This window comes from Panthera uncia (assembly GCF_023721935.1).
Source record: "Panthera uncia isolate 11264 chromosome B2 unlocalized genomic scaffold, Puncia_PCG_1.0 HiC_scaffold_24, whole genome shotgun sequence".
Classification (NCBI taxonomy): Eukaryota; Metazoa; Chordata; class Mammalia; order Carnivora; family Felidae; genus Panthera; species Panthera uncia.
In genome coordinates this window covers 33,209,462-33,234,430 of record NW_026057580.1, presented here as the reverse complement: position 1 = coordinate 33,234,430, position 24,969 = coordinate 33,209,462, and the positions used below count along the sequence as shown (strand labels likewise).

The following is a 24,969-nucleotide window of genomic DNA, read 5'->3' as shown; positions in this document are numbered from 1 at the left end:
CTCTCTCTGTCCCAAAAAATAAATAAATAAATAAATAAATAAATAAATAAATAAAAGAAAGAGTACTCCAATGGTGTGAGACAGAGTTGTGCTCTAGGCCTTGTCTTATTCAATATTTATATGAGTTACTCAAAGAGCCTCAATCTATGTATACAAAATTCATGGCTGCTATAAAACTGAAAAAAAAGTAACTATTGTAATAGATGTCAGAATCAAGTGTTAGAAGTTGACAAGTAGGGAAATCAGGCTAAAAACCACAAAATAAAAGTTGGCACGTATAAATATAAGTGCTTACATTCCGATTCAAGAGAAAACTGCCTGACAGTAGTACTGACCTTTTATATTTTGAGATCCATTCTAGCTCTAAACATTTGTGATTCCAGAGGTAATCTAGTTTAGTCCTCTGCTTTTACAGATGAAGCTCTAAACATTTGTGATTCCAGAGGTAATCTAGTTTAGTCCTCTCCTTTTACAGACAAAGACTCTGAAATAGCCATGCAATCAGCTAAAGGTGGAGCCAGGATTAGGGATCAGCTCTACTGAATCCAAGTTCCTTCACTCTACTACACTGCCTGCTTTGCTCAGTGCTCAAAACATGCTAGAAGAACTTGTCTGCTTGTGAACATCACATTAACAGTTCACTGACAAGCCACAGCATCACGAAATGAAAGCGTGAGGAACAGAAGGGACCTAGAAACAAGGACCCGAAAAGCGCAATAGAAAAACCATGAAAAAACCCTTAAATACCAACATGTTTCAAAAGAACATACTGGCTATCTTCAACTCTCCAAAAAGTTGTCAGTCACTTGGAATAAGGAATAATTTGAGAATGCATTTTTTTTTCCGGGTTAGAACTAGAATAAATTGGTCAAAATAATAGGGAAAAGATGTGGGCTTAAAATAAAGAACTTGGAATTATCTTATTAGCATTAATGAGAAGAGCCTGGATAACCACCTGTGAACATCCAAATAACAGATTAGAGTCAATGTAGATGACTCCTAAGTTCCAAAAGGAAGAACCCTTGATTTGACCTCTGTCTACAGGGTGCTATTGTGTGACTCAGCCCTGTGATTTTTACCAAGACGTCAACTCTGTAAACCATCTGTATATACACGTAAACCTTAAGTGACAGGCAGGATAACTACCAGTGAGCCCCTGGAATACAGCCAGCTGATGAAGCCATCTGTGTTGCCACACTCCTTCCCAGGGCTGGACAAGTGCAGGTACTTAAAATAACATTCCCCAAAATGCTTGCCCAAAGCATTAATGTGTTAGTATTTTGTCTTTATTTTTGATCTCATGGTATGATTTTCAGCAGTACATGAAGAACAAGGAAAAATGTAGAAAAAACAAAGCAAATATTAATTGCTTTCTGCATCTTGTCTCATTCATTCTCAACTGCTATTAGAACAAATCATTGATAGGGAGTTACTTATATGGCTTAACAGGGATTGTGAAGATTAGCAAGGAAAAATAAGAAGCAAAAATAATTTCTGTAAGATGTTAAACTAGGAAGCAATAGATGATCATAAGCCCAGACAATAACCTGTCATATAGTCAATGTACAACATCCACTTAGAACAGCAGCTGCACTAACACCTCTGTTTTCTGAGCAGTGGAATTCTGTTATTTAAGTCTGATGGGACACACTTGTTCAGCAATTACCATACAGTGAATTGCTTTTACATTGAATGTGAAAGTTCACATGCCAGTGGCTTCTAAATAAAAATAATGCACCTGTCATCTAATATTTGGTGACATTGAATTAATTATCCTCCCACCATCTGGAATCATCTCCATCAAAGAGATTTAATTAATAATGTATATTTATTAACTGAGATTTAGTGAAAACAGTTAGAAATGATGAATATTTGACGATTGTATTAAGCAGAAGCAATAGCTAGATTAATTTTTAAATCCATTCCACGGAAAGATACTTCTTAAAAACCACATCCTTTTTATATGCTAAAAACTATGTTACCAAATTTAAGGTGGCCTTTACTTTAGTCTTAATTTAAAATGCAATTTCATTAGGGAATGCTCAGGTGTGAGGGGGAACTGTACAATAGATGTCCTTGTTTTTGAGTACAAAAAAATACCCAAGTCACCTGTTCATGAATTCTTATATTTATATTAAAAATCCTGTTCCCTTCTCAGAGCCTCTGAAATAAAAATGGAAAGAGAGTAACCTAAAAAGGGAATCAGGCTCGGATGGGATGAAAGGAAACAGGTGGTAAAGAAAAGGTGGCAAGGTTCACAAGAAGCTGAGGAAAGGGGAGCACGGGGGACAGTAAAGTTGAGTCTAAGGCACAGGCAGACCCTGGGGAAAGGGGTTAAACCTAGGAGTAGAAATCTAAGATAACACCAGAGCCTGGAGTGAAGAAATAGGATAATTGGAATAAAGTCAAAATAAAAGCAAAATCTAGACAAACTGTAAACCACCTTTTTGGAATACTCAAGCATTGATTAGTGAGAAACTATCAGAAGTCAAGTTGTCTTAATCATTACATAAGTGAGGATCATGACTTTTCTACTTATCTCTTATTATGTGCCCCTGAATTTCCATATTGCTTTGTCCTTAAATTACATAAAATAGTTATTGAATAAATTTCTTTAACAAAACTAGCCTAAGGTCACTATGGTCAATAGTTCCAAAGTTCCACTGTAATTGCAAGTAAAAATTATGGCACAAGAATCAATGGACAACCATTAACACTACTACTAAATTAAAAAGACAGTGTAATATGTGGTATTAAAAGAACAGTATTATTTTGTTTTATAGAATATGCAAATAAATAGTACTTGTCAAAGGGAATGTGCTTCACAAATATTGAAAAATGGAAATACATGACCAATTTCTTCCCCGCACATTTTAGTATACTATTACATATATCAGTGTTTAAATATTGTCTTTTCTGAAATACAATTCCAAGGATCATCCATGTAAAATGAATTTTGGAAAAAATTATTTTTAATGTTTATTTATTTTTGACAGAGAGAGAGAGAGAGAGAGAGAGAGAGAGAGAGAGAGAGAGCGAGCAGGGGAGGGGCAGAGAGAGAGGAAAACAGAATCCAAAACAGGCTCCAGACTCTGAGCTGTTGGCACAAAACCCAACACTAGAATTCACAAACCAAGAGATCAAGACCTGAGCTAAAGTCAGATGCTTAACTGACTGAGCCACCCAGGTGCTCTTACGTAAAATGAATTTTGATATTTAACTCTACCTCATGAACTCAATAGCAGGAGTATGAAAAAGTAGAGTTGATACTAAATTAAATGAATCAAAATAATAATTATCAAATACTTCAGGAGGCTGAAAAGAAACACAACTTAAACTTTTTTTCACTCATCTCCTCTAGTGTTAAATTAACTAATTGAATTCTTCTATGTGCTAAGCATTATATTGGGTGTTGGAGATAAAGACATAGATGGATATGGTTCCCACTTTCATGAAACTTCTACTCTATTGGGGGAAATGAAAAAATAAAACCCTCATGTCAGTAAATTTATAATTCTAAATTGTGATAAGTGCTACAAGGTGAAGTATAGTGTTCAAGCTATAATGAGAAATTATAGCAAAAGGAACTGATTTTGAATGGAACATCAAAGAAGCCTCCTTTGACAAAATGACTTCCCAGATATGATAGAAGTTAGCCAAGTGAAGAGAAAAGTAGTCTAAGCAGCGAGCACAGCAGTGGACAGCTCTAAGGCAGAGGAGATCTTGTAAGTTCAAAGAACTTAATGAAGGCTGCTGTGGCTAGAGCAGGAGAGAACAGGGATGTGGGGGAGATATGAGTTCAGAGAGGCAAATAGAGGCCACAACGCAGGACTTTGTAGGATATGTTAGGGACTTTGGATTTTAGCTTAATGAAAAACAACTAAATATTTTATTTTTTAGTTTTGTTTAGAGAGTGAGAGAGAGCATGTGAGTGGGGGAGAGGGCAGAGAGAGAATCTTTTTTTTTTGAAGGGGTAGAGAGAGAGAGAGGAAGAGAGAGAATCACAAACAGTGTCTGTACCATCAGCCTGGAGCCCACCATGGAGCCCAGCATGGAGCCTGATGTGGGGCTTGAACTCAAGAACCGTTAGATCATGACCTAAGCCAAAGTTGGACACTTAACCTACTGAGCCACGAGCGTGCCCTGAGAAAGACAGAGAAAGAGAGAGAGAGAGAGTGAGAGAGAGGAGAGAATGAATCTTAAGCAGGCTCCCATGACCCTGGGATCATGACCTGAGCCAAAATCAACAGTCTGACACTCAAATGACTAAGCCACCCAGGTGCCCCAACAACTAAATATTTTAAAGACAAGACTCACATGATTCTCTATAATTTAGAGAAGGGGTGAGAGAAGAGCAAGGATGAAAAAAGGAGATTAGTTAAGAGCTAACTTATAAAAGATTATGATTTGGTGGTATTGGGGGATACGGAGAGAAATGGATAGATTTAAACTATAATTTGGAAGTTAAAATTGGCATTGGCCAGAAATTTAAGAATGTTGTTAAACAAAAATAGCGATACCTTTGTCTTGTTAATTTTAATGATAATTCCCTAATTATTATTGGCATAAGTCTGGTATTCCTTAGGAATTACAAGACATTTGCAACTCTGTGTTAAGTGAGCTGGATTTGTACATTTCTTTGGGATCTTCTCTTGATCAACAATAGTTTCCTATCAAGAACTCATGCTTGCTTTGGATATTGGTGAATTAAGGTTTTCATCTTCAATTATCCACAGCCCCTCCAGCTACTGCCTTATTGCTGTTGTCCCTTACACATCCGGGCCTTGAGAGGGTTTTCTGCATGCTCTTTACTTTGTCACCTGCAATTTAATCTTCAACAAACTTCAACATGGTATCTATCCTTATTATTCCACCATGATTACCTTTGCCAAAGTCACCCATGACCTATGGGGACAATTTTGCCTGCTCAACTAGGCAGGCAGTGAGTTAGAGCTCTGGTATTTCTTTTTAACTTTTCACTGTTTTCATTTGTTTCTTCATCTGTAGAATGGGGATAATAATAGCATAGGGTTGTTGGGAAAATTAAATGAGGTAATTCATATAAGTTCATGGAATAAAAATTCCTGCATGTAGTCAATGTTCAGTAAACATTAGATGCTGATCGTATACCTTATTTGGCTTCTAAACAACATTTTGAAGATTTAAACACCCACTTTCTTAAACACTTTCCTCTACTTGGCAACACGTTCTACTGATTTTCCATGCATTTCTCTGGATGCACCTTTTCTATATTCTTCTTCCTCTATTTAACTTAGTGTTTATGTTTCTCAGCTTGTGGTCCCAGGCGTTCTACTTCTGATCTCCCGCCTATGCAATTTCATCCACTCCCATTGCTGTGTGCTGACTACCCACTCCACCCATTTGTCACATAATACAGACTTTTTTTCTGAACTCCAGGCTCATATCTAATTAGATGCTGTACAGGCATTTCAAATTTGTGGCATAAACCCCCACCCAAATTTGTTCCTTATGATGTACAGTGTCCAGAAATAGGACAATAGACTGTATCAGCACCTTCTCATCAGTTGATACTACCTCCAAGTTATAGCTCAGATCTATCCACTCCTTTCCATCTCCACCAAAATAGAAAACTACAATCATCTCTTGCTTACCTACTGCAGAGGTCTCCTAGGTAGACACCCTACATTTACCCTTTCCATCTTGTATCTTTCACCAATGTGAATCAAACAGCAAGTTGTGAAACATGAGGAGAAAAAAAAACCAATTAGAATGAGGAAGTGAAATCACTATGTGCATTTCCTATGACACTATCATATATCTCCATTGCTTTCAATGGAAAAACTAATACAATTAATAAAATTAGCAATTAGAAGCAATATGAGAATTGGGAAAAATGAACAGACCCTAAATAAAAATATAAAAATCAAGAGCTTTCCCAAATACTCACACTCTTATTTTCTTCTCATCCCATGCCCTTTCTTAAAAATCCCATACATTCTCTTTAAGTCAGTGGAATTGGCTCCATGGCTTTCCAGACACAGATGATAGAACCAGAGTCAACCAGATCCTCTATACTCAAAGTGTGGGTATAAGATCCATTGATCGCAGTTTGTTATTAGCATTGGGCTTATGAAAGAATGCAAACCGGGGCACACTTAATACTTTTTTCCTATTTAATATTAAGTTATTTTTTGCTATTTAATATTTTTAGTATGTCTTTGCTATTTAATATTAAGTTACCAGTGAACAAGCAGAGTCAGTCTATAAGACAGGCAAGTGAACAGAGTGGTTCCACAGAAAAGAGACACCATGCAGCCAGAGATGAAGAGAATGCAGAAAGAAGTATCTTGATTCTTGATGGCTTTTTAGTTCTTGATTCTAAACCTTCTGCTATACCCAGAATCAGCATGTATATTTAACATAAAACCAATCGAAATACCAAAGATGTTTGTATTCTGGAACTAGGAAAATTGATACTAAATTCATAAAGAAGACAAAAAAGCAAACACTTTGTCAGCATCTTACTATGTACACGGCAGGATCCTTTGCATGATGATATCATTTACGTTTCACACAAACACAATAAACTAGGAATTGTATTATTCCCAGTTCAAGGATGAGGAAATTGAAGTTAGAAGAGGTTACTATCCAAATTTAAATATCTAGTAAGTTAGCACCGTAAATGGGTAGGACTACAAGAAAATTTTTAAAAAGAAGTTTTTAAATTTTAAACTTTTAAAATTTTTAAATGAAACTGTATTTCCAGTACTAGATGTTAAAATATATAACTAAAATGATTAACATAATGTGGCAGTAATACAATAATTAACAGACAGAATGCATACCCCAAACATAATCTCAGTATATACGAGTTAGTACATGATAAAGAAAGTATCATAAACAAATACATAAGGAAATTATTATCAGACATGGTACCGAGGGAAAAGTCGAGTTTCATCCTCACCTTATAATAGTCACCAATATAAATATTAGGTGGAAGAAAGAATTACGATGTGTAAAGGCAAAATGAGAAGAAAATATGAGCATATATTTAACTGATTTCTTCAAGGCACAGAAGTTCAAAACACAGAAGTAATTAAGGAAATCAGGAAAGAAAGGCCAACTGTCAATCAAAAAAATTTGCAATTTCTGTATATCAGTATACAATAAGCATTAAAGGCAAACCTTAAAATGAAAATAATATTTTCATATGACACAGTTTTGCCATCATGTGTGTGTGAATGTTTAATATGATGCAGTTGAAGAAATATAAGGAATAAAGAAATAGAGATTTAAAGTGAAATAATACTTATTGATTGAAAATTTTTAACATTAAAAAAATGTAATACTTAAAGCTACTGACGGCAGAATAAGGATGCAACCACTATTTTGGAATGTTTAAACTGATTAAAAAGAACAAACTTTCAGAAAAGTAATTTGATATATGTATTAAGGATCTTAAAACTTTCCATACTCATCAACCCAGTAATTTTAATTCCAGAAATCTTATCTAAAGGAAGAATAAGAGATATGTTTAAAGATGCTTGCCAAAGCATGCCAATTCTGCGTTACATGTACTAGCTAAAACATGTTTAAAAGAAAACAGAAACAAAAATAAATTAAAAAGTCTTAAATTTCCAATAACAAGGGAACAGTCAAAAATATGTATCTCTATATAGTGAAATATTATACAATCATTAAGAGTAATACTTTAAAAGACTACTATTCATGAAATATTGCACCCTTTGATGGTTATTCTCCTCTTTTTTTTTGACATTTCACTTTCTCTATAACCACTATTAAAAGATACAGCAACAGAGGGTTAAACATATTCCACATAATCTAGAGTCATTCACTAGCACTGTGAAAAATCAAGAAAATGACACACAATCAGCAACGACTAACATTAAGCCTCTAGCTTGGCTGTGGGATTACCCTTACACTTCCCAATTGTCTGCTACCATAGCTAATTGTAAGTTGGCATTGTGACTCCCATACCAATTGGCATTGGCCACAGATAAATTGCTGTGATTTTTAAAATTATAGCTATTATTCTACTCCATCTGTTCTCTTCATTTTTTGAGTCAGCTGTCAAATCAAACACATAAGTCCTTCCTAAAAGCTTTAGAAGTTTTACATGTTACCAGAGTAAACAGAACAATTTCATAACACACTGATGTTCAGTAGAATTCTACAAGGTAACCAACTGACAGGATATAAGGTGACATGTCAACAATTGTTTTAGTGATGATGGGAAAGTGCTATATTTATAATAACAGTATTTAACATTCTTGTCTTACTTTTAAATACTAGGCATAATTGCCAAGAAAGCTTTAATAGTGAAATTCTAAAAATACGTTTCAACTCTGACCTGCTTTTTCCAGTTGTTCTGGTTTCAATTTTATTTTAGCTAAAATTAATAAACACTTGAGACTCTGTAAAAGTACCTAGTTATTCCTTGGTTTAATAATTTGATATATTGTATTTCTCTATTCCCATTCTAATTAAGAGTTTTATGTTTATATTTTCCTATCACATATAAAGCATCTCTATCATTTCAGATGTAAGAATATCTTTTGACACAGTCTCCAAGTCCTACTGTGTAAACATAACTTTAAGAATTATACTGTAGGTCACTGGAGAAGGAGAATAAAGTTGCTAAATATATCCAACCTTTTTACTCTGAAGTAGAGTTTAACTGTTATATTAAAATATCTCATTTGTGTTCAATTTATTACAAAAATAGTCCCATTTTATCCCTCCATGTATCCATACCCCTTGCAATACAACTTTGCATCTTATATTATTAAGAAGTGGCATCAATTTTCCCATCCCTTGAATCTGGGCTGAGTTTGGGACTTGCTTTGGCCAAAATAATGTGGCAGAGGTGATAGCCTGATAGTTGTGAGCTGGGAGACTTATATACTTCTGCTTGCTCTCTTTGGACCCCTGCCTTAACTTTGAGAATAAGATTGGGATAATTGTTAGAGGGTGAGAGACTATGTGGAGTAGACATGTTGTGTATTAGAGCCCAACCTAGGCTGGCCACCCTCAGCCAACCTGCCAGCTGAAAAGAGATACATGAAGAAACTTAGACAAGATCAGCTGAGACCAAAGAATCACTGACCTAAGCCCGGTCTAAACTGCTAAACCACAGAGTCATGAACTAAATAAATGAAAGTGGTTTTAAGCCACTAAGTTTTGGGGTGGTTTGTTACACACCAGTAGCTAACTAATATGTCCTCTTGTCTTTGTTTAATCATTTAGAAGGAAAATTAGAAAGTAGTATTAGGCAAATAAAAAGTATATTTAATAATTATATCAAATCTATTTTTCTCAAAATATCAATATTTTAATTTTTTCATATTTTGGCTGTTGAGGATATTAACTTTTATTGAGCACCTTTTATTTAGTAAGCACTCATTTCACTCCTACAACAATTTCATGAATCAGAAATTATCTTTATTTTATAGAAAAGAAGAATATTATAAAGAAAGCAAGGGACATGTCCAGATTTACATCGCTGGAATGGCAGAGCTGGACCAGAAGATGGAACATAAGAAATGGGAATCCATTTATTCTATAATGGGTCACAATCAGTTCCGTAATGAAGTGTTGAATCTAACCTCTCTTTGGAGTGGTACTCCCAAAACTAGGAATATGTGCTTTCTGCTGAATGACCTACATGGTGTCCCCAGAATGTTCTGAAAAAACAGTTTATGCATATTACACAGACTTACTTACTTGGACTTTTTCTCATTCTCTAACAAGTTTTAAATGGTTAAAATATCACAGCCACCTTTTTGACTTCTCAACACAAGTTCAATGTGCAATTGCCATGACAACAATTGAATGAAAAATTAACCAATGTAAAGAGAAAATATAGTATAAAATGTCTTGACTTATTGAAGCCATAATTGTTGTTTGTAGTAGCAAATGATTACTACTGATTCCCGATTGACCATAGTTTCATGAAACTTAATGCTAGAAGTCAATATTTTAGTTTTTTATTGGTAGGAAAAATATTTTTTGTGGCACTGGTATAAAAATAGCCAACTTCTAACCTTGGTTTTTATGAATTGAGCGTGAAATTTAAATCAATCTATGAGAAATAAATCAATAAAATGCTACTGAATACAATGTCCATCATTCTCATTAGCCTAGCATTTATGTATCCGGCCTAAATACTATATGTTACAGGTGCTAATACATTTTTAATATTGAAAACAAAAAGCAACAGAATAACAGGAAATGAATTCAGTGCCTCTGCTCTTTAACATTTACTTGACTAGAAACCAAAACAAGCAGATTAAACTATGAAATAAGTAAGTAAGGACTTTTTGTAGTAAACATTTTGATGTCTCCTATCACATCTTCAAAAGCATCCACCAAAGGCAAAAGACTTTATGTCATACATTAAATCAACACTAAGTCTAAATATATATTTTATTTTAGGCTGGCCTATGAAAATTTGAGTTATGTTATCTGAAAATTACCTGATGTTAATTGCTGATAGAAGAAATATAAATGACTGGATTCATAGTTTAATTATAAATAACTCCAGGCAGTTTAGGAGTAGTAAAGTATGCTTGTATTCTACCTTACATTATAATAGACATTTTAATAGCTTTATTCATTTGAATATCACATTTTATACAGAATTCTACAACAATATGTTGTTAAATAAACCAACTAAGAATAGATATCAGTTGGATGTTTTTCCAGTGGATTCTGTCAGAAAATATTTGCAACAGCTATAAAACCAAAGTAATAAATATTTAAACATAAGTTTCCAATTTAAGTAACTATTTTATGTCATATGGCATTTCAGGACTCTGATAACATTCTGATAACGACAAGACAATAAAAATCACAAGCCACTAAAAATTTACAGCAACCAGTTTCCTAAAGTTTTAAGAGATGAATTAAAGCAGGAACCATATGCATTTGTTAATTTTGTGGTTGCTTTTATTATTATTAGAGAGGAAGAAAAGCTCAGTAATCAAGATGATCAAAGTAGGTAATAGCCATGTGTTTAAGTAACAGTAAGTCAGAACCTGCTTACCCTTGAGCACTCTTGGCTACAGAATGTCAAATGTTGGATACTGTCCACCTCTCCCTGAGCCAGATGGTTCATGAAGAAAAGAGCATTTGACTGTCATTTTTCTTTTCACTAAACTTAAAATCTTCAAGCATAAGATCATTTTAATTCATCAAAGGGAAAAATTCCACACTAGATGAAACATATTAGTCATTGTAAAGATTTGCTACATATGTACCCACATTAACTTAATGTCATTCTGAATCAACAAAATTGACTACATTTTAGCTGTAAAATGTAGAGAGTATGTCAGGAAAATTGTGCGATGGGTAGCAGTCATGGAGGTTTCTCTCTCATAATCAAATGATATTTTTTTTAAATATGAAATTTATTGTCAAATTGGTTTCCATACAACACCCAGTGCTCATCCCAACAGGTGCCCTTCTCAATACCCGTCACCCACCCTCCACTCCCTCCCACCCCCCATCAACCCTCAGTTTGTTCTCAGTATTTAAGAGTCTCTTATGCTTTGGGTTCCTCCCTCTCTAACCTCTTTTTTTTCCTTTCCCTCCCCCATAGTCTTCCGTTAAGTTTCTCAGGATCCACATAAGAGTAAAAACATACAGTATCTGTCTTTCTCTGTATGACTTATTTCACTTAGCATAACGCTCTCCAGTTCCATCCATGTTGCTACAAATGGCCATATTTCATTCTTTCTCATTGCCAAGTAGTATTCCACTATATATATAAACCATATCTTCTTTATCCATTGATCAGTTGGTGGACATTTAGGCTCTTTTCATAATTTGGTTATTGTTGAAAGTGCTGCTATAAACATTGGGAAACAAGTGCCCCTATGCATCAGCACTCCTGTATCCCTTGGGTAAATTCCTAGCAGTGCTATTGCTGGCTCATAGGGTAGATGTATTTTTAATTTTTTGAGGAACCTCCACACTGTTTTCCAGAGCAGCTATACCCGTTTGCATTCCCACCAACAGTGCAAGAGGGTTTCCCGTTTCTCCACATGCTTGCCAGCATCTATAGTCTCCTGATTTGTTCATTTTAGCCACTCTGACCCGGTGTGAGGTGGTATCTGAGTGTGGTTTTGATTTGTATTGCCCTGATGAGGAGTGACGTTGAGCATCTTCTCATGTGCCTATTGGCCATCTGGATGTCTTTAGAGAAGTGTCTATTCATGTTTTCTGCCCATTTCTTCACTGGGTTATTTGTTTTTTTGGGTGTGGAATTTGGTGAGTTCTCTATAGATTTTTGATACTAGCCCTTTGTCTGATAAGTCATTTGCAAATATCTTTTCCCATTCTGTCAGTTGCCTTTTAGTTTTGTTGATTGTTTCCTCTCCAGTGCAGAAGCTTTTTATCTTCATGAGGCCCCAATAGTTCATTTTTGCTTTTAATTCCCTTGCCTTTGGGGATGTGTCAAGTAAGAAATTGCTGTGGCTAAGGTCAGAGAAGTTTTTTCCTGCTTTCTCCTCTAGTGTTTTGATGGTTTCCGGTCTCACATTCAGGTCCTTTATCCATTTAGAGTTTATTTTTGTGAATGGTGTAAGAAAGTGGTCTAGTTTCATTCTTCTGCATGTTGCTATCTGGTTCTCCCAGCACCATTTGTTAAAGAGACTGTCTTTTTTCCATTGGATATTCTTTCCTGCTTTGTCAAAGATTGGTTGGCCATACTTTTGTGGGTCCAATTCTGGAGTCTCTACTCTATTCCATTGGTCTATGTGTCTGTTTTTGTGCCAATACCATGCTGTCTTGATGATTATAGCTTTGTAGGAGAGGCTAAAGTCTGGGATTGTGATGCCTCCTGCTTTGGTCTTCTTATTCAAAATTACTTTGGCTATTTGGGGCCTTTTGTGGTTCCATACAAATTTTAGGATTGCTTGTTCTAGCTTCGAGAAGAATGTTGGTGCAATTTTGATTGGGATTGCATTGAATGTGTAGATAGCTTTGGGTAGCATTGACATTTTAACAATTATTTATTCATCCAATCCATAAGCACGGAATGTTTTTCCATTTCTTTATGTCTTCTTCAATTTCCTTCATAAGCTTTCTATAGTTTTCAGCACACAGATCTTCTACATCTTTGGTTAGATTTATCCCTAGGTATTTTATGCTTCTTGGTGCAATTGTGAATGGGATCAGTTTCTTTATTTGTCTTTCTGTTGCTTTATTATTAGTGTATAAGAATGCAACTGATTTCTGTACATTAAGTTTGTATCCTGCAACTTTGCTGAATTCATGTATCAGTTCTAGCAGACATTTGGTGGAGTCTATCAGGTTTTCCATGTATAATATCATGTCATCTGCAAAGGTGAAAGCTTAACTTCATTTTTGCCAATTTTCATGCCTTTGATTTCCTTTTGTTCTCTGATTGCTGATGCTAGAACTTCCAATGGTATAGTAAACAACAGCGGTGAGAGTGGGCATCCCTGTCGTGTTCCTGATCTCATGGGGAAAGCTCTCAGCTGAGGATGATATTAGCTGTGGGCTTTTTTTCATAAATGGCTTTTATGACATTTAAGTATGTTCCTTCTATCCTGACTTTCTCGAGGGTCTTTATTAAGAAAGGATGCTGAATTTTGTCACATGCTTTTTCTGCATCGATTGACAGGATCATATGGTTCTTATCTTTTCTTCTATTAATGTGATGTATCACATTGATTGATTTGTGAATATTGAACCAGCCCTGCAGCCCAGGAATGAATCCCACTTGATCATGGTGAGTAATTCTTTTTCTATGCTATTGAATTTGATTTGCTAGTATCTTGTTGAGAATTTTTACATCCATATTCATCAGGGATATTGGCCTGTAGTTCTCTTTTTTTGCTGGGTCTCTGTCTGGTTTAGGAATCAAAGTAATGCTGGCTTCATAGAATGAGCCTGGAAGTTCTCCTTCCCTTTCTATGTTTTGGAACAGCTTGAGAAGGATAGGTATGATCTCTGCTTTAAATGTCTGGGAGAATTCCCCAGGAAAGCCATCTGGTCCTGGACTCATTTGTTGGGAGATTTTTGATTACTGATTCAATTTCTTCACTGGTTATGGGTCTGTTCAAATTTTCTATTTCTTCCTGTTTGAGTTTTGGAAGTCTGTGGGTGCTTAGGAATTTGCCCATTTTTTGCAGGTTGTCCAGTTTGTTGGCATATAATTTTTCATAGTATTCCCTGATAATTGCTTGTATTTCTGAGGGATTGGTTGCAATAATTCCATTTTCTTTGATGATTTTATCTATTTGGGTCATCTCCCTTTTCTTTTTGAGAAGCCTGCTAGAGGTTTATCAATTTTGTTTATTTTTTCAAAAAACCAACTCTTGGTTTCATTGATCTGCTCTACAGTTTTTTTAGATTCTGTATTGTTTATTTCTTCTCTGGTCTTTATTATTTCTCTTCTTCTTCTGGGTTTGTGGTGTCTTTACTGTTCTTCTTCTATTTCCGTTAGGTGTGCTGTTAGATTTTGTATTTGGGATTTTTCTCGTTTCTTAAGATAGGCCTGGATGGCAATGTATTTTCCTCTCAGGACTGCCTTCGCTGCATCCCAAAGCATTTGGATTGTTGTATTTTCATTTTCATTTGTTTCCATATATTTTTTAATTTCTTCTCTAATTGTCTGGTTGATCCATTCATTCTTAAGTAGGATGTTCTTTAACTTCCATGCTTTTGGAGGTTTTCCAGACTTTTTCCTGTGGTTGATTTCAAGCTTCATAGCATTGCGGTCTGAAAGTATGCATGGTATGATCTCAATTCTTGTATACTTATGAAGGGCTGTTTTGTGACCCAGTATGTGATCTATCTTGGAGAATGTTCCATGTGCGCTTGAGAAGAAAGTATATTCTGTTGCTTTGGGATTCAGAGTTCTAAATATATCTGTCAAGTCCATCTGATCTAATGTATCATTCAGGGCTCTTGTTTCTTTATTGATCCTGTGTCTAGATGATCTATCCATTGTTGTAAGTGGGGTATTAAAGTCCCCTACAATTGGCACATTCTTATAAATAAGGTTTCTTATGTTTGTGATTGTTTTATATATTTGGGGCTCCCATATTTGGCACATAGACATTTATAATTGTTAGCTCTTCCTGATGGATATATCCTGTAATTATGATATAATGCCCTTCTTCATCTCTTGTTACAGCCTTTAATTTAAAGTCTAGTTTGTCTGATATAAGTATGGCTACTCCAGCTTTCTTTTGACTTCCAGTAGCATGATGGATAGTTCTCCATCCCCTCACTTTCAATCTGAAGGTGTCCTCAGGCCCAAAGTGAGTCTCTTGTAGACAGCAAAGAGATGGGTCTTGTTTTTTTTATCCATTTTGGTACCCTATGTCTTTTGGTTGGAGCATTTAGTCCATTTACATTCAGTGTTATTATAGAAAGATATGGGTTTAGAGTCATTGTGATGTCTGTAGGTTTCATGCTTGTAGTGATGTCTCTGGTACTTTGTGGTGCTTGCAACATTTCACTCACAGAATCCCCCTTAGGATCTTTTGTAGCGCTGGTTTAGTGGTGATGAATTCCTTCAGTTTTTGTTTGTTTTGGAAAACCTTTATCTCTCCTTCTATTCTGAATGACATACTTGCTGGATAAAGGATTCTCGGCTGCATATTTTTTCTGTTCATCACATTGAAGATTTCCTGCCATTCCTTTGTGGCCTGCCAAGTTTCAGTAGATAGATCTGCCACTAGTCTTATTGGTCTCTCTTTATATGTTAGAGACTGTTTATCCCTAGCTGCTTTCAGAATTCTCTGTTTATCCTTGTATTTTGCCAGTTTCACTATGATATGTCGTGCAGAATATCGATTCAAGTTACATCTGAAGGGATTTCTCTGTGTCTCTTGGATTTTAATGCCTTTTTCCTTCCCCAGATCAGGGAAGTTCTCAGTTATGATTTGTTCAAGTACACCTTCAGCCCTTTTCTCTCTCTCTTCCTCTTCTGGAATTCCTATTACAGATATTGTTCCATTTCAACGTTTCACTTAGTTCTCTAATTCTCCCCTCATACTCCTGGATTTTTTTATCTCTCTTTTTCTCAGTTTCCTCTTTTTCCATAATTTTATTTTCTAATTCACCTATTCTCTCCTCTGCCTCTTCAATCTGAGCTTCAATGGTTGCCTCCAGTTTATTTTGCACCTCATTTATAGCATTTTTTTAGCTCCTCATGATGGTTTCTTAGTCCCCTGATCTCTATAGCAATAGATCCTTGCAGTCCTTTATACTTTTTTCAATACCAGCGATTAATTTTATGACTATTATTCTAAATTCTTGTTCTGTCATATTGCTTAAATCGTTTTTGATCAATTTGTTAGTTGTTGCTACTTCCTATAGTTTCTTTTGAAGAGAATTATTCTGTTTCATCATTTGGATAGTCCCTGGAGTGGTGCAGAACTGCAGAGCACTTCCCCTGTGCTGTCTGGAGTAACTTGTGTTGGTGGGCAGGGCCGCAGTCAGACCTGATGTCTGTTCCCAGCCCACCTCTGGGGCCACAGTCAGACTGGTGTACCTTATCTTCCCCTCTCCCAGGGGCAGTATTCACTGTGGAGTAGTGTGGCCCCTGTCTGGGCTACTTGCACGCTGCCAGGCTTGTGGTGCTGCTTTATGGGATCTGGCATATTAGCGGGAGTGGGTCCGCAAGGTGCACAGGGGTGGGAGGGGCAGGCTTAGCTTGCTTTGCCATCAGTGGTCCCCTGTGGGAGGGGCCTGCAGCACAGGGAGGGAGGCATGCAGACCTGTCGGAGGGATGGATCCACAGAAGCACAGCGTTGGGTGTTTGTGTGGTGCAAACAAGTTTGGGGAACTGGTTCCCTTTGGGATTTCAGCTGGGGGATTAGAGAGGGAGATGGCGCTGGCCAGTGCCTTTTTTTCCCACCAAGCTGAGCTCTGTCTTCTGGGGCTCAACAACTCTCCCTTTGGTGTCTTCTCGCCCTCCCTGCTCTCTGAGAGCAGAGCTGTTGACTTTTAACATTCCAGATGTTAAGTCCCGCTGGCTGTCAGAACTCATGGAGTCCGGCCCCTCTGCTTTTGCAAGTCAGACTCAGGGGCTCTGCCTTGCTGGGAAGGCTGCCCCTCCACTGCCCGGGCTCCCTCCCACCAGTCCGTGTAGTGTGCACCGCCTCTGCACCCTTCCTACCCTCTTCCGTGGGCCTCTCCTCTACGCTTGACTCCAGAGAGTCCGTTCTGCCAGTCTTCTGGCGGTTTCCTGGGTTATTTAGGCAGATATGGGTGGAACCTAAGTGATCAGCAGGACACGGTGAACCGAGCATGCTCCTATGCCGCCATCTTCTTGCCGAACCTCTCAAATGATATTTAACAATAAAGATTGGCAGAATTGAGTTTAACACTGAAAAAATCAATTTTTAAACTAAGTCTGGGGTGCCTGGCTAGCTCGGTCAGTTAAGCATTTGACTCTTTTTTTTTTTTAATTCTTTTTAATGTTTATTTATTTTTGAGAGGGAGAGGGGGAGAGAGAGAGAGAGAGAGAGAGAGAGAGAGAGATTGTGTGTGTGTGTGAGCAGGGGATGGGCAGAGAGGGAGACACAGAATCTGAAGCAGGTTCCAGGCTCTGAGCTGTCAGCACAGAGCCAAACATGGGGCTCAAACTCACAAATCATGAGATCATGACCTGAGCTGAAGTCGGATGCTTAACCAACTGGGCCACCCAGGCACCCCACGCATCTGACTCTTGATTTCAGTTCAGGTCATGATCATGGCTGTGAGATTGAGGCTGCATTCTGGACGTAAAGCCTGCTTAAGATTCTCTCTCTCTCTCTCTCTCTCTCTCTCCCTCTTCCTCTGCCCCTCCTCCCCTGCTTGTGCTCTCTCTCAAAAACAAAACAAAACAAAAAACTGTGTTGGAGTTTGAATGGCAACATAAAAGAATGGTTAATGGCTGTATCACTGCAAGGAAGGTTGACACAGTACAGGGGTAACTGCCACCTCAAGGGTGCACTCTCCATTTGTTCACTAGTAGTAGCCCATACAAAACCTGCAAGAATTCTGAAGAAACCTAAGGAAAATCCTCCAAAGAATGGATGCCTAGGAGCACTCCTAAAGACACAGAGAAACCAGGACACAGACCCCCTGCTGTGAGTCTATTCCCCAGTCAGAATATAGACTTCCTCCCTCCTGCCTCATGAGGCATGCTGTTAGAGTCAAAGGATCCTTGAGTGATGCTCACCTGCCTTTGGCAACAGGCAATGGGGCAGTGGGATGGGTTCATTCATATACATCTACATGTTAAACCAAAGAATAGTGAACCTGAAAATAGCTGTCTTCAGAGAGAGTCCTGCCAGCGTTAAGTAATTTGAGAAAGAACTAGTTCTTCAAATGATTTTCACTTCAGGACTGATTTGGCTGAATTGTGCTTGCTCAGTTAATACACAAATTTCTTCCCTATCATAAGTTGCTACAGATTCAGGAATATACTCTCAAATCAGGTCCTCTCTACTTGTTCACATTTCATAAATTCTTCTCTGGACTAAGGATACCACGTTAGACATGCTGAGGAACCACCTGGTCAGTCTGGCTCATGAATTAAACTGGCCTAGAGGCTAGTTTTGTAGTCATAAAGGAAAACAGCAGATTTCTCTACTTGGTTTATACTGGATTATAGAAATACCACATAAGCCTGGGTGGCTTAGTCAGTTAAGCATCCAATTTCAGCTAAGTCCTCGCTGTCTGTAAATTCAAGCCCTGCATTGGGCTCTGTGCTGCCAGCTCAGAGCCTGGAGCCTGCTTCAGATTCTGAGCCACCCTCTCTTTCAGCCCCTCCCCCACTCATGCTCTGTGTGTGTCTCTCTCTTTCAAAAAATAAACATTAAAAAAATAACATATAGTGGTATCATCACTATGAAGATACTTTAAGATCATCACATAGCGTTTTCTCTTTGACAGTTGATATGTGTTTTCTTGTTCAACTGGTAGCCATGTGCCTTTGGTAGGTAGGACATCTTTGAGCAATAACAACTCCCTGAATTCTTTTGTTTTACAACTAGTGAATTGTATCATTCAAAACAGTCAAATTGTAAACACAGTAAAGGCCACAATGAGACAATTAAAGAGGAAAGGTAAGTCTTATTGTAATTATATAGTCTTACACAAAGAAATAAATTCAATTTAAATTATCTTTTAGGGGGTAGGGGAATGGGCAAAATGGGTATAGGGGAGTGGGAGGCTTGCATGGAACAAATAAGTCACAGGATGAAAGGTACAGCATGGAGAATAAAGTCAAAAGTATTGTAATAGTGTTGTATGGTGACAGATGGTAGCTACACTTTAGGTGAACATATCATCAAGTATAGACTTGTTGAATCACTATGTTGTACACCTGAAACTAATATAACATTTCATGTCAACTATACTGTTAGAGGCTGGTTTTAGGTCACAGGCTTGAGTAATGGAAACCTGAGCAAGTCAAAGGGTCCACAGTGACTACCGAGCTGAATGCACAGACTCATTAAGCCATAGGTCCTAACCAACCAATGGGCTACTTACAACCAGACACAGTTCCTAAGATTACCAAAAAAGGTAAAATTCCATATGTCTCCATATTCCCTTACCCCCCTCTATAACTATAGCTTCTCACCACCTCCTCATGGCAAACGGTTTGTCCTTCGCTGTTCTGTATGCTGCTCCTTTGCAGTGTATTCAATAAACTTTTATCCCTTTTGTTCTGTCTTGGGTGAGTTCTTTCACCACCCCTGCAACCTGCCCCCACCCAATCGGGATGCCCACATACACTTCAAAAAAAAAAAATTAAAAATAAATACATAAAGTAGTCTTTGTTCAGAAAACAAATTATGTTGTAAGCAGTGAAAGGATTTCATGCTTGTATCACATGGAAATGAGTGCTTCACATACTTATTTAATTAATCTAGAAACACAGTTTCTAATCTAGGAACAAAAAGTTGACATTAATTATTTATCTCATGGAAAAATACATGTGGTCATAGATCAGAATATGTAACATGCAACACTGAAAAACTCAAACATTTGCTATTTGGTAAATAATAAAGCAGAATATATTTTTATTATACGGGTTATTATGTGAATTTTATATGTGGCTATAAGCCATTTGAATTATAATTCTCATTCAAGGTACAGTCTTTTCTATTTGATGCTTTATATCTTTCTGTTATCTCCATCATTCTCCATAAATATTTTTACCTCTTGGTGAAACTATTTGAAGGCAATTGTTAATAGGTATGAGGAATTAGAAGGGAAATCTTCAAAGCCAAATATATTGAACAGTTTTCTATACTTCATAGCCTGTGAGAATCTATTACTGAGTAATACCAACCATGTATATAAAATATCAAAATAACCACTAAGATTTTAGTGAGATGGTGACTTTAAATGACAGAGAGTTTTTCTTTCCTTGCTTATTCTCACTTATTCCTACAGGTAAAGTCCCATTAATAAAACAGGAACATGTGTAAATAAAGCATTTATTTATTTATTTATTTATTTATTTATTTTTTAATTTTTTTTAACGTTTTATTTATTTTTGAGACAGAGAGAGACAGAGCATGAACGGGGGAGGGGAAGAGAGAGAGGGAGACACAGAATTGGAAGCAGGCTCCAGGCTCCGAGCCATCAGCCCAGAGCCCGACGTGGGGCTCGAACTCACGGACTGCGAGATCGTGACCTGAGCCGAAGTCGGACACCCAACCGACTGAGCCACCCAGGCGCCCCTAAAGCATTTATTTAAAGGCAATGACTGTCATTCTACTAAAAAAAAAATATTCAAAAGATTCCTAAGAGGAGAGATCCACTTTTTAAAAAATAGTCATAATTTAATGGAATTCTCAATTATATGATTATTATATGGCTGTCCTTTTCTCTTACAGTTCTATGAGGAAAAGTAATTAGCAAGTAGCTTACATTATGCATAATTTGTCTTACAATTATTATAGATGCTCATTCTGTTTAAAATACTTATGGAAGAAGCAAACAACTGATCATGGCCAAGAAAACTAAATACAGGCAACACTGTCTAATTTGAGATTATCTCTCCCCCTTCCCTTATTCTGGCTGTCCAATTACATGACATTTTATGAAACAAAGGAATGGTACTGTTTTGTTCTATTTAAAAATCAAACTGGACTTATGAAAAGCAGAAGGACTCAAATGATTGTCTGAAGGGAAATTTTGGATGACTAAGGCACTTCTATTCTCTGTACTTTCAGTAGAAGGCTGTAAATTTGTAAAACAAAGATTGCTTGAATATTGGGTTAACCACTTCTCTCAGCACCAATCTGGACCTCTATCCATAGTTTTCTTTGCTTCTGAGTCTGATAAACTTGTAGAGTTTAAGGAGTTTACTATAACCCAATCTGGGATATTACACAATCTCTGTGTTTTTTCTTTTAAACTGTCCCTTTTAAGCCATCCTTTCCAGGGCACCCGGGTGGCACAGTTGGTTAAGCATCCGACTCGGGTTAAGCATCCAATTTCTGATCTTGGCTTAGGTCATGATCACACAGTTTGTGAGCCTCACATTGGGCTCTGCACTGATGGTGTGAAGCCTGCTTGGGATTCTGTAGCTCCTTCTTTCTGCCCCTCCCCCGCTTGTGCTCTTTCAAAATAAATAATAAAAATAAACTTTAAAAAATAAATAAAGTAAACCATCCCTTTATTTTAACTCTTTCAAACTATTCTATTTTCACATCTATTTTCTGTTTGACCCAATTACAGTTCTTATTTATTTCCTCAGGAAAAATTCCACTGATAAACCAGGTATACATGTAAAAAAAATATTTATTTAAAGACTTGGACACAGTGCAGCAGTGATGTGATAGCACACAAATATACTGCTTAATAAATGTTTTAATCATTTATATATCAATGAAATGCATTTAGTGAGAAATATCTAGATAAAAGTACCATCCAAAGTTTAGAAAGATGTCTGAAAATCACCAGTGTATTAAGTATAACTTAAGTGAAATAAATATTTTAAGGTTTTTTATACACAATTACTGAATTCTGGATATAGAAAGTATAAGAGAAGTTAGATATTCCACTTCAAAATATTTTCATGAACACAATTTATTTTTATAGATGCTTATGTAATGAGAGATATTTACCTTTTCACCAATTTCTCCTTTGCTGCCTTCAAAACCTTGCTCTCCCTGTAGAAGAGGAATATGGTATATATAATAACGGGAACACTACTTTTAATATACACAATTATTACAATAATAATGATAATGTTTCCAATAACTAATAAAAACCATTTCTAATATGTAAATTTTTAAACCAATATTAACTTAGACAAAATTTAAATATTCCTAAATACTAAAGAGTACAAGCCACACTTTCATTATAGTACGTTCCATGCAATGTCATTTCCATAAACCTGAATTTCTCTATATACTGTACCTTTCTCAGAGGTGTTTTGAGAATTGAATGCATCAACATAGTGCCCGGCACTAAGTTAGCCATTATTGTTATTATTACTATTACCATTTATTTCACTAGATCCAGCAGAAACAGCCTTCTCATGCTCACTTCTATGGAATACCATTCCAATGGGAGCTGTGTGATGAATAAGGGTTCAGGTTTGAACCCCGAGTCCTGGCTCCAGCTCTGACACCAGAGCCGAACATGTTCTTTACCTGGCTCTCAGTCACAGAAAGGGCGTTGGCAGTTGTAGGGCTGCTGGCTTTCAACCACCATAATTATTCCAAAAGGTGTAAGTCTCCTATTCCTCAACTAAAACGCTCTCTGACCCAACAAGCTTATTTTCCCACTTAATTCTGCACAGATACTTATGGTACTGATGTTTGATGCATACATTCAAACAAATATTCATTGAATGCCAAGTACATGTCAGGCACTCCAGACAACACAGCCAGCAAGTGAATGCTGGATATAGGTCATCCTCATCCCTCCACTCACAAGATGCACTCAATAAATGAAATATTTCCTGAGTGCACAGAGATAAGGGATAAAGGGTTTCTTATGTCAAGTTTTTCTATAATGCTGCAACAAGGTGACACTTGACACAATTAAAATTCATGTTAGAAGCGAACTGCCAGGTTTTTACTATACGTATAGTGTCTGTGTATATATTATAAATAATACCTGCAATCAAATATATGTATATGTGTACATGTATACACACACATACATACATGATTAAATTATTATTTCTGCTTCATTTTCCCTTTAAAAGGGTACCAGGAAAGACAATAGATTAGTATTTGGGCATATGTGCCACTGAATATATGGTCTATCTTTACTCGACCATTTTTCCTAAAATATAGACTTTAACTTGATCTGTTAATTCAAGCTGACATCGAAGCTGCTACACCCCCCAGTACATCAGTCACAATGTCAGCATGATGCAGCCACCACAAACAGCTGCTGGAAAGTCCAAAACTATTTCCCAGTAGATAAATCTGCACATCCCTTGGCTTGCAGCTCAACTCACAGAGGCAGCACATGCTGTATCAATGGGTTTTGTCTAGAGTTGCTGTGAAGAAATTCAGAAGCTTGCCATTTTATCGCTGCCAGTTCAATCTTATTATCTTTATCAAGCCAAGTAAGGGAAGTTTTTTCAAACACTGTAACTATAAATAAATGCACATCTTTTTTTTAAATGGAAATTTTTAGCTACAGAGAAAAACCTAGATGCAGTAGTAACTTCTGACATCTTGCTGCTAAGACCTGTAAAACTTTCAGAGCATAGAAATGATATGGTTGGCTGGGGTGGGCATCTAATATTGCATTAGTAATGCTCTCCCCTGTGGTGAGATTATCTGAGTGGTATCATGACAGCTGGCCCCACCTGAAGTGGCTCCCCATCCCTCCAGGAAACTGGAATAGACCAGTCTCTGTGCTTCCAGCAATGCTGGTCACACTCCTTTCCAGGAGGAGAGAGTCCTGGGACAGGTACAAGTGAAGTTCACCTTGGTAAAGAGAAATATAGTAGGCACAGAAACAAGCAGCCTAGTCAAGGCAAAAATCTTTATTATGAGTTTGTTATTCTGAAAGATATTTTTTGAAGAGGTTAGTTGTAGCATCTTTGTAACATTTAATATTTTATGTCAGTGTAACTATTATGTTTAGCCAACCTGGGAAATACAAAAAGAAGATAAATAAGAAAGAACCAAATACAGTCAAAGGTGGTAAAAATTATTCCGCTCTTCATTTTAGACGCTAGTAACAGTGAAAACACAATCAGAGCAGCTCTGTACACTCCACTGGCCCCCAGAAAGCATGATCATTGACTTCTCTGGAGAAGCATGTTGCTAAAGCTCTCTCTTAGAGTGATTCCTTTGAAAAGGGATTACTTCCATGGGTTCTCTTTGAAAGACCGATTAGTGGCTTTCTAAGAGCCTTTCAGGGAATTAAGTTTCATCAAATAAACTTTCTGAGTCTTCGCTATACTACATGCAGATTCAATTTTTAAGATGTTAAATTCTTAATTTCTATAAAACATTCAAAAACTCTTTACCTTTTGACCAGGTAAGCCTGGAACTCCATGCAAACCATTTTCACCCTACAAGATGTATAGAAAATAAATTTTATTAGCAAAAAACAAATGAATAAAGAAATTTTTGCAGTCTTTAAGAATTAGTTCTAGCTTGGTGGGGAAAGGTAGCCTAATACTGAACATCTATCACATTCAGGGGCTTTTTATCTATCCCTCCTTATCTTACAACTATAGAGTTAGTACTTCAATTTTACAAAATAAGAAAACAGTCTTGGGGGGTTTGTGGAGCTCAGTCAAGTGTCTGACTCTTGATTTTGGCTCAGTTCTTGACCTCATGGTTCATGAAATTGAGCCCCACATCAGGTTCTGTGCTGCAGGCATGGAGCCTGCTTGGGATTCCCTCTGTCTCTGCCTCTCTCTCTGCCTCTCTCTCTTTAAAAATAAATACATAAACCTAAAAAAAGAAAATAAAGAAAACAGAGTCTCTGAGTCATGCTCAG

General features: G+C 36.8%; 1 protein-coding gene across 1 annotated transcript in view; it reads right to left on the bottom strand.

Annotated features, from left to right (window-relative positions):
* COL19A1 (collagen type XIX alpha 1 chain) overlaps positions 1–24,969 on the bottom strand; it is a 323,690-nt gene that overhangs the window by 218,342 nt on the left and 80,379 nt on the right. Inside the window, exons 10-11 of the mRNA XM_049653877.1 lie at positions 24,491–24,535; positions 22,116–22,160 (exon numbers count right to left, since the gene is read on the bottom strand). Of these exons, the coding sequence (XP_049509834.1) occupies positions 22,116–22,160; positions 24,491–24,535 (90 nt within the window). The remainder of the gene's footprint in view (positions 1–22,115; positions 22,161–24,490; positions 24,536–24,969) is intronic.